The sequence below is a fragment of the Sander lucioperca genome, chromosome 22, assembly GCF_008315115.2.
Source record: "Sander lucioperca isolate FBNREF2018 chromosome 22, SLUC_FBN_1.2, whole genome shotgun sequence".
Taxonomy (NCBI): Eukaryota; Metazoa; Chordata; class Actinopteri; order Perciformes; family Percidae; genus Sander; species Sander lucioperca.
The window spans coordinates 10,693,897-10,704,943 of record NC_050194.1 but is presented as its reverse complement, the minus strand read 5'-3'; the positions used below and the strand labels follow the sequence as shown (position 1 = coordinate 10,704,943).

General features: G+C 39.0%; 1 protein-coding gene across 4 annotated transcripts in view; it reads right to left on the bottom strand.

Annotated features, from left to right (window-relative positions):
• Positions 1–672: 672 nt before the first annotated feature.
• Positions 673–11,047, bottom strand: part of baiap2l1a (BAR/IMD domain containing adaptor protein 2 like 1a) — a 30,538-nt gene continuing 20,163 nt past the window's right edge. The window contains exons 7-14 of one of the 4 annotated variants that reach the window (XM_031291399.2): positions 10,841–10,993; positions 10,610–10,753; positions 9,489–9,612; positions 8,637–8,850; positions 6,658–6,717; positions 6,405–6,555; positions 2,732–2,772; positions 673–2,604 (exon numbers count right to left, since the gene is read on the bottom strand). In XM_031291399.2, coding sequence (XP_031147259.1) covers positions 2,532–2,604; positions 2,732–2,772; positions 6,405–6,555; positions 6,658–6,717; positions 8,637–8,850; positions 9,489–9,612; positions 10,610–10,753; positions 10,841–10,993 — 960 coding nt within the window. In that variant the 3' untranslated portion in view covers positions 673–2,531. Of the gene's footprint in view, positions 2,605–2,731; positions 2,776–6,404; positions 6,556–6,657; positions 6,718–8,636; positions 8,851–9,488; positions 9,613–10,609; positions 10,754–10,840; positions 10,994–11,047 lie in introns of all 4 variants that reach the window. The other 3 variants (XM_031291397.2, XM_031291398.2, XM_031291400.2) reach the window with 3 other exon arrangements.

Here is an 11,047-nt window from a genome sequence, read left to right as displayed (position 1 = left end):
TTTGCAGCCTGGCTAAAAAATGAAATGATCACTTATGAACTTGTCTTGCGGGATGCACATGACCCTGATGTAGGTATTCCTTCCTTACTTAACGCTTACATTGTCACTTACATTTTTGTTAGCCTCCTTTTTTTCCGTATTTTCATCATATGAGTGTGAAAGTTTTCTTTGGATCCTTAATGTGTGTAATATTACAGCCCACATGCCTAAAACAAACTGCTCTTTTTATCAGTTGATAGATATCTCTGTTTCTCTTATAATCTTTTTACTGTTTATTAAATGTCTGTATGGCGATTAGTTTGATAATATTCGACTATGCTTCTAAAATCACAGAATAGGTAAAAACAGGTCATCATTTTCATCCCAGTCTTTTTAAGCAATATCTAACGATAGTCCATGGTATGTTGTGATTATATCAAAGTTAAGGGGCACCAGCTATCAGTTCGTTAGCCTACAGTTTTTTTTTTTTTTCTCACATGCAGAGTGAGTGATGCTTATTGTGCAAAGGAATCAGACGTCATAGTCGTGGTATATGTGGTTATTATAACACGGCTATGAACCAATCAGATTGCTTGATTCAAGCTGCCCGTTTTAAATAACGAAATATACAGGTGTGAGGAAGTATCATTTATCTTAACAGAAAAAAAATAATTGAACATTAATTATGCAGATTTTTACTTTACCTTGTTTTATTGAGAAAAAAAGACTACATTGGTCAACACAGTGGCAAGGTACTCTGAAGAAAGCATGTGTCAATAACTATGATGGATTCACTTATACACACATAAGTGGGTCTATGAGGATCAATAAACTGTTTCAGCAGTCAGTTCCTCATCAATCATTAACATTCTCTAAAGCAAATTCATGGCAAAAAAGTCATTTTCCTCACAAAACGGTTAATACTTATTTCAAACAATGACCCACTTTATACATACAATGCAAGTGTCTACCAGTAATGTACAATTTGTATAAACTGTGCATTGTACACACAATCTACATTAAACAACAGTGAAACCATAAGGAGTGAAAATATTCCCTTCAGCAAAAGCTAATTCTGCCCATTTAAAATAACTACCAGCAGTCAAATCAAAATCAGCTTGGGATCATAAGCACGGTGGCTATCATATTCAAACAGGCACCTTCACAGAGTGGACTTCTGTACACATATATATATTTTTTAAATATCTCATACAAACTTAAGTGTATATAAATAGCCTTCCTATTATAAACAGTGACATACTGTTTTGCGACAAACTTTTTTCCCCAACACATCACTCTCCCTTCATTCTCACAACCTTTATATATCATAATTCCTCTTAATAAAAGAAAGACAAAATGAATAATAATAAAAACAGAAATAACACATTTTTTTTGCAAGTCAGGTAAACAGCCTCAGTGCTGGTCTTCTTTGTCATCTTCACTATCAACACGGATCTCATCATTCTGTATTAGAACACTGCACCGACTGCAGAACAAACAAGCCTGAAAAGACCCTATGACACTGTCAAAGCATCTCTTTTGCATCTTAAATGGACATTTCACCCCAAAATGAAGATTCAGGTTTTATCTCCTTGTTTGCATGTCAGTAGAAACTGTATTGGTATTTGTGGGACCAACAGACATACAATACACCCCAATAGCTTTATCTCAGCCTCCTATTACAATGCTAAAGGCAGTTTACATCTTCAAATAAAAGCATACAATGTCCCTTAAATGTCTGAGAAATTTGGAGAAACTGGAAAGTTGAAGAAAAGTAAACTGGTTTTGGTTTTTACACTTGCATTTTGAATTAGCTAGAACTAGTTCCTTTCAGTACTTTAGGAGAAGGCTGAGACAAAAGTGTTTGCTGGTTTTAATTATGTCCTGAAGTTTAAAGTTATAATACTTAAGATTTTCATGAAATCAATCACTCTATATACTGGAGTAGGTTTTATCAGTGGTGACGGAGTCTGCCATTGCTGTGCTTTATACCTATTGCCTACCTATGCCAGGGATTTACAGGAAACGATGCATGCATGTACCCAGTGCAATTGTATCTCATTGATATCAGAGCTTTTTAGGTTAAAACAAGTGCAAAGTGCCACTACTTTACATTTAAAAGATTTCAACTGCAACACAGGGTGGCTTTTATTGTGAAGCAGCAACAGGAAACATAATGTCTTAGTCAATTTTATTACAACTTTCAGTGAGTTGGTAATTAGACAAAGTTTCAGTCATTTTGGGGTGAATAATAACTTCAACACAAAATATTTTCTTTGTACTACAAAACTTTTCAGAATTCCTGCTTCTCCATGTGCTGATTATGCAATGCTTCCCTGTTGTGGCTAATGTAAAATACACACTGGCACAGTCAAACACACTTGTGCCAAGAAACGGAAATGGATCCCTTTAACAGAGCAGACTGGCAATGAGAGAGACTAGCATGCAGGCTGGTGAGATGTCAGGTTGGGGTGATATTCAGTGTGTCGCAGGAGCCCCATGTTGCATGAGTCCCCTGAAGGCATGACGGCGGTGAAAATCCTCCTCCTTTGTTAGACGATTGGTGCTGATCTGTCATTCGTGACCGTTGGTCTCAGCTTGACTGTTGCAAACGGATTCCCTCCTCTGCAGAAAGAAAATGGGAACAATGTGGGTATAACGCCTTAAAATGTATCATCATCATCTGGTAATTCAAGTTTAATTACAAACACAAACATCTGTGAGTTTCTGTTAGTTGTGTTAGGTCACTCACCCTAGAAAGGGAGCTTTTGCAGTCCCATTGACTAAAGAAACCTGCTGTCAAAAAACAGAAAAGAGACCCGTCAAGACCAAGTGGACAAAGAGAAACAACACGCAACATTCAACACATACCATCACAGTCACCACAAATCCACATCCTCCCTCCAGCTGTGCAGAAAGTCAGTGTTGTCAGACTGGTTTGTTAAGATTTCTCATCAACAGTTTTCCCCCCTATTTCTTTCCCAATCAGCGCAGTGGAGCTCTGACATGTACTTAAGGTACAGGTATAACCTCAGACCTAAACGATTCTGGAATCTGGACAATCTAGAAAGGCTGGCGAGAGACATACTCCTCTCTTTATCTCCTCCACAGAGCCAAGTGTGCATGGAGACAATAAAGCTGTGAACATAAATAACCTGAGCTATGTGCCCTGAGGGCTACCACAGCACATATTTGCTTATAAAATGCTGTAAAGAAAGTTTGTAGAGGAGCTACAGCAGTTGATAAATATGTCAGAGGAACTATTGTCAACCTGGGAGTTTGTAGTTTAGAATGTTGTTTTCATTTCATTTTTGTAAGTCTTCTGGTAGCTGTGCCAAGCGAAATCTCAATCATTCGGCAGAGACAGAGAGCGTAGGTATATGTAAGGAGATAACATAGGCACAGGCTAATTATTGCTAACTAAAATGCTAGTTAACATTAGTAATTACACTTAAACAGCTAATGTGAGTCGAAACTGCCTGCGAGCTTCTCCTGTACTGTACGGTAATTTCTCTACTGTGCGACAGTAAGTTGCGTGGTTATGACACAATCGTTAGCCTATTTTTGCAAAAACGTCTGCTACGGAGCCATAACGTGAGGTACAAGGTAATGGAGCCTTTTATACATTGTTGCGTTCTTTAGAAATAAACAATGGACAAATAGAGTCTTTAAATGCTTCAGATGTAAAGTTATTCGCTGTCAAAGTGGCGCCAAAATGAATGGCAGTCAATGGAATGCTAACGGGAGGTGATGGCTTGTTAGCATCAAAATGGCGCCATAGGAGCTACGCGTTCCGAGGAGAAGCTTACCCCCTTGGTAACTTTTATGCCCTAAACTTTCAGGAAACACCTCCTCCCAGGTTGTGTACTGCCCTCGACAAAACTTACATTCCACATAATAAATTATAAAAATTAACAACATTTTAACTTGAGCTTTTGTTGATATCCCGACTCAAAACATTACTCAGTATAATTATTTTTTTTCCCCTCGGGGATAGAGATATTTAAAATCAAATTGTCAGAAATATTATTCAGAAATAAAAAAAAAACTATTAGAAATGAAACACAATAAAAAACAATATTCAAAACACTCCAAACATGCAAAAAGAATAATGAGGGTTAATGACTTTTTCACGGCAAACGTAAAACATGAAGTTGATCTTTGAGTGCTGGCGGCAAGTCACACAACTACAGCACCTGAGCCAATGACTGAAACTCAATGTATGGTCCCCTCTACAGCCTGTCAAATGTCTCCACCAGGATCCAAACATGTCTTAGAGTTAAGGAGAAAGGATTTGAATGCTGCCTGAGAGGCTAAACACAAGGAACAAAAGTCCTCACAAGGTCCATCTTTGCCCCACAGTGACAATAACAAACCTAAACAGCAGCCTTCACCCCTTTGAACAAATCCTCAAAGCTAAGCTACATTATTTTTTCTAAAAATTGATATGAGGATGAGATGAGAAAAGGAAAAAAAAAAAAAAAGCATTGGGATTCCTACTGTTGGGAAGGTACACCCTTCACTGTGATTTATTTCATTGTAAAACTCTGAGGCAGCAGATACAAAGGACACTGAGTACAGACAGAGCAGCGAGGAAGGTGTTGATGAGGGAGAAAAAAAGAAAGAAGTGTGCCTGGGCTTGTCTGCTGGCTGGACAGCTACTAGTTCATTCTCAATCAGCTGACACAGTGTAGGCACACAATTAAACTGTGTCTGTACCCTCTTGTCCTTTATGTAACTCTCTCCTTCTCCTTTAATCTCCCCTTTTTGCGAATGAAACCTCGCAATACCTGGCTGGGAGCATTTTTCAGATGTCTTTAAAAAGAAATTTGAGTCGAAAAACTCTGTGGTCTGTTTCAGTCTTTTCCATTATGTCTCAATACAGTACTTACATAACATATACATATACACACAAATTAAGGGTGTGTTTCTGGATGTGCTCTGTCTTAAGGGCGTGGAGGCGATGACTATGCAGCAAGGAGATGTTGATAAGACACAATTAATCATTGGACGGCATTTCGGGGTGTGGTCGTGGAGTCTGTGATAAATTAAGTTAGTTAATAAATATATCCTCAGGAAACAAAAGACCTTTTCTAGAACATGTGATGTGGCACGACGCTGAAGTTGGCTTTCGATTTTGAGAAAGCTTTTATCTATTTGTGAAAAAGCAATGAAGGGAGAATTCACAGTTTTATTTCACATGATGACAACTTTGAACAAGGTCCACATTGAAAACCACTATACCTAGATTTATCAAATCTGGACTAAATTTTAAATAGTGGTTTTGGATCTGGACCTGGTCCAATGTGGTCTACATATGAAAAGAAAAACAGGGAAATCTCCCTTTTATTACATTTTCCCAAATAGAATAAAGCTTTCACAAATCTGACACTGTGTTTTTAAGAACCTTTAGCCTCTCTGGGATAATTTGGTCCAGATTTGACAAGTCTAGGTATAGTGGTTTTGGCTCTGGATCTGGTCCAATGTGGTCTACATATGAAGACAAAACTGTGAAATCTCCCTTTATTGCATTTTCACAAATAGAATAAAGCTTTCACAAATCTGAAACTTTGTTTTTCAGAATCATTATCCTCTCTGGGATAATTTGGTCCAGATTTGCCAAGCCTAGGTATAGTGGTTTTGGATCTGGACCTGGTCTTATGTGGTCTACATATGAAAAAAAAACCAGTGAAATCTCCCTTTTTTGCGTTCTCATAAAGACAATAAAGCTTTCACAAATCTAAAAGTGTGTTTTAGACACAATTAATAATTTACCTTAATGACTAACACACTTTCAATACAGTAAGAGGTTCAAAAACGGAGGATCAGTCACTCAGCAATGTAAGTTATGTTTCCCTGCTGAATCGGACGCTGTGAATCGGAAGCTAACTTCAGCTTTAAGTTTTCCTTAAATTTCCCCTTAACTGCCGAATCGGAAGCCAACTTCAGCGTCATTGATGTGGCCCACTTAATATGCTGCCTTCAAATATTTTACGAGAAACTGTAAATTGTAACATTTGTTGGAAAGAAGCGAAGAATGACAAGAGAACAGCGAGCAGTCTTTTGGCGTCCATGTTGCCATTGCAGCAGCGGTGCTCTCACAACTTCACCACTTGAATGCCAAGCATATTGTGTACACAACATCCCATGTTGTAACCAAAAGCTCACAAGTTCCATTTGAAGGCAGCATTAAACATTCAAACATGGCAGCTGTCTAGCACAACCACAGTCCTCTGTGGTTAGCAAAGTTTAGCAAAAAGTTGCCTATTTTTATTTATTCGGCAGATACAAAGCAACATTAACATTCATTTGGAGTAATATTCTGGCAACCTGGTGACTGTTAATCCAATATTCACTCTACTTTTAGCTCTGTATTTGGTTTGGTATTTTAGTGCACATGTTTTAAGTCAGGTGCTGGTACTGACCGTGTTCTGTGGCGAGGGCGTCGAGGGGACCACTGGACTAGAGGGGGCGTAGTCACTATAGTCTGGTGGCGGCAGCAACACCGGCTCCTCTTCATCCTGCTCTGGCAGACTGGCCACACTCAGTCTACGCACCGGTGTGCCAAGATTGCTGCTAACGCACAAGACATAAAGGTTCAGCTATCAATATTTAACAGACAACAGCTGTAAAACAAATCATTGATTCACTTCCCCGCATGTTGTAATGTTTTCTTACCTATTTGATATCATTGGCTCAGTATAAGGTCTGCAGTAAGATGAGGGAAACCAGCCCCGCCTAATAAGGAAGACAAACATACCATAATATCAGAAACGTTACACAATATTTTATATAAAAAGTCATCCAAAGTCTTTATTGTTCATTGATTATTTGGATACCCATTAGTTGTTATCTTCCTGGAGTGCATGTAACATAATAACGCCCACTCTTTAAATGAATAGTCCCAGACGTGGGAGAGGTATCTCATTTAACTCTAGAAGAATATAATAACATGTCTAAAAATCAATTCCACTAAAAGGATTATTGCCACTTTTGAAATATGCTCAGTTGCAGGACTTTCAATATTTATTCGTAGTTATATAAAAATAGTGATATTAAAGAGCCATAGCAGGAATACTGACACTGACTTTCGCCATTCTGTGTGCATACAAGAGACTGCAAGGACACCTGTTTCTGTGAGTTGAAATAGTTCGCTGCTACAGACAACATACTTAAATCAGATGTGCACATAATCCATGACTGACAGACAAGACTGATTGTGTTCACTATGACTCAGAAGTTGTCTCCAAGTCATGTCTAGAGAAAAATATGGCTTATCACACCAATGCACTGGATTTGTTGCTAAGAAACAGAATGTAATGTGATTTATCCCAACATCATGTCCTCATCTTGACAAACTGCCACTGACTGCATTAAAACCACTTCAATTCACACACACACACCACACACACACACACACACACACACACACACACACACACACGCACATACACACACACACACACACACACGCACATACACACACACACACACACACGCACACACACACACACACACACACACACACACACACACACACACACACACACACACACACACACACACACACACACACACACACACACGGAGAAAGCTTGCCTTAATTTGTTTCAAAGTGGGGATGAAAAAATAGTCAATACAAGCTCTGTAAGCACTCCGTAATCCTTTCGCCTGCATTTTGAGTCCTAATTGATCTAGCGAGGAGTTGAAGATGACTTTAATTACACAGGCAAATCAGAGGCTACTTTATGGATTTCTGTTGCCATATTTGTTTCATTCACTCATCATCGTGTGCCAGGGTGAAGGAAAATTAGGCATCAAGCATTCAGCAAATATTAAAGCAAATATATTGAAGCAAATATTAAAGACCAGATGTCTCTTGTTTGTGTGTGTGCACCTGGATGTTTTGCAAGAGAGAGAGAGAGAGAGAGAGAGCTTTACGACTGTCATGTCAAACATACCTGACATACTCTGTGTTTCTAAGCATGATGTTTTAACACAGCTAAATATTAAAACAAAGCAGGAAACAAGTACTGCTAACCTTAGTCATTCAAATAATGTGTGTGCCAGTGCTGCTGCCTGTTTGTTGGAATGAAAGTGCATTTCCTTTAAGACATAACTATTTAAAAACAGGTCACAAATATGTAGTTCAATCTTTTCAAAGGGCTCAAGGAATTGGTCTTCAGCAAACGTTACTCAAACAGGAGTGCACTTTTGTCATTGGCAGATTAATGCATATTTTGTGCGTTAGAAATATTTACAGCAGCAGGGCTGTGTACGTGGGATTGACTCAAAATAATCTACAGTGGGTGTGTTCATGGTAATGAAGAAATGTGTTGGACAACAATAGTGATCTCTGGCACAGAGGAATAAACATTATCAGACTTTCGATTACATAGAGAATACTTGTGAGTCAGATCATTCCATAGTGGGTTTTGGTCTGTTCATGGGATTTGTTGACAATAAGAAAAGTATAGAATCACTTATCCTTCAAAACCACATATGCTGAGATGAATAAAAAGATGGATAAACTATGACTCATCATGAGACAAAGAACCACCAAAACAAACACAAATCATTTATATTTCCAGAAACTGAGCTGAGGACTCATCTAGCCATCAACACATCCCTGAATATGAAACTAGTTAAAAACATACTGCTGTGTCTTCTCCAGCTCTCCGTACAGCCAGCCGTCCTTCTCTTCTTGGATAAGCAGCGTGATGATGTCGCCGTCGTCGAAGCTAAGCAGTGTGTGGTTGTTGCCCGCCGTGTGGGGAAAGATGGTTCTAACTCGGGGCTTCCTGCCCACATTGAGACCGGACGACTGGGATGTCGACTGTGACAGACTGACCTCTCCAAGACTGCCCTGGTCTGGAGGAGATTAGAGATGTGATAATATCAGTTATCTGTCAAACGTTATTTCATTTAAAGTAACAGTTTGACATTTTGGGGGAAGGTGGGTCGATTTTGTTACCTTTGGACAGAGCCAGGCTAGTTGTTTCCCCCTGTTTCAAGTATTTGTGCTAAGCTAAGCTAACGGGCAAGTAGCTTCATATATAGAGCACAGATATGAGAGTTGTATTGATTTTCTCATCTAACTCTCCACAAGAAAGCGAATAAGTGCATTTCCCAAAATATCTCAGAAAACAATGTTGATCTATGATCTATGACCTTCTATGATTAAAAAATAAAAATAAAAAAATAATGAGAAACAGAAAGAAATGAGCCTCAAGCAGGAATTACAGTTCATTACAGTTTCTATTTGAAATAACACCGATAATTATTAGCAATCAGTCAACTTTCTGCATTAACTATAACTTCACAAATGTTTAATTGAGCTTCCTTCCTAAAAAAACAATTCTATGATTAATGATGTCCATGATACTTGTTCAGTTTTGATAAAACGTGACTGGGTGATGCATCTGGTTAAAGATGGGACTGAGAGATGCCGCAGTCATTTGTGGGAGACGGGTATATTTATGTTTGTGTTTTAGAGAAGCCACCCGTACCTGAGTTGTTGTCTGAAGTGGGGGTTAGCGAAAACCTGGGTTCTGGGTCAAACATGTTGGCTAGCGGACTGGTCTGTGCTTTCAGTGGCGGTGCTGGAGGAGGCGTCCCTGACTCCACGTTGTTCTGAGATGTAGAAGAATGTGATTAGCAGATGCAATATGTGACAAAATATGAGACGGCAATAAGGAAATCATAACCATTTTCTCTGAATGACCAGGGTAAAGTCCTTATCAGTGTGATTATTTTTAAACTGTCTTAAACAGTCAGTTTTTAAATTACTGTAATTGAAACTCAATGTCTTCCTCCTACACAGCAATTAATAGCCACAGCCATAAAAAAAAAAAAACATTCAGTGGACTTTACACACACCAAGAGAGGCAATGCAGGATTTCCTATGGGTGATAGTCAGATAATGATAACCAGCCACTTTACACACATAAACAAACAGCCTCAATCTGATACAACAGATAGCAGCACCTTTGCGAGATAAACTACAAGCAACAATACAAGATAAAATACTTTAGGGATTGTGTAGACGATTTGTTCTACTAGTTGGAATGCTTTTATCCACAGCTCTTCTCTGAAGCATCTTACAGTAAGATGAGTATCAAAGTTAGTGAAAGCAACACGTGGTAAAAAAAGTAAATAAAGCTAATGATGATAATAATGATAATAATATTCTTAAATGTAGCCTGATCTCACAGATAGGGGTGGAAATCACCAGAGGTCTCACGATATTGATACTTATGTCACGGTACGATATTATTGCGATTTTACACGTTACAATATTCTGCAAAATATACCTTTTTTCCAACTTCAAATTTTTCCCAATTTCAAATTATGTCCCCAAAAGGAAACTTTGTCAACATCTGTTTTATCTATAACATACATGTCTCTGTTTGTTCATCTCACTTCAATTTTATTGCTGCAAAATGAGATTGTCAAGCAGACAAACTGACCAACACATATATGATAATAGATCGATACTTGGCATCTGTGTATCGATACAGTATTGCCACGGAAAATATCGCGATACTATGCTGTATCGATTTTTCCCCCCCACCCCTACTCACAGAGCACACTTTCTTGCCATTTTAGCATGAATCCAGCTAATACTCACCCTGTTGTAGCGTTCAACCAGCGGCGATTGTTTTGGAGTGGTGGTCAGCTCCTCTATCATGGTCGTCACTGTGTCCGGCACCTTGGTGATGTCGCTGCACTTTTCCTGCCAGCTGGGGAGCTTCATGGCCAGCATCTCTTTGGCCTGGAAACACCAGAGAAAGAAAGGTGTTACACAGTCCATTAATGGAGGGGTCTGACTATGCAGGTTCACCTCTCTGTCCATGCTTACCTTCTCATGGAAGTTGCTAGTTTGATAGGAGAACATGCAGTGTTTGTCCGCCAGGAAACAGAAGCGTCTCTTTTCTTCCAGTAAGGCCTCTTTGCAGCCATCAGCGATGAACTTCTGCATGTCCACCTGGCGCGACGAGATGCTCTCCAAATACTGCCGACAGGGTCATAGGACAGGTTTAATAACTCGTCAGGTTTCAAATGAGCA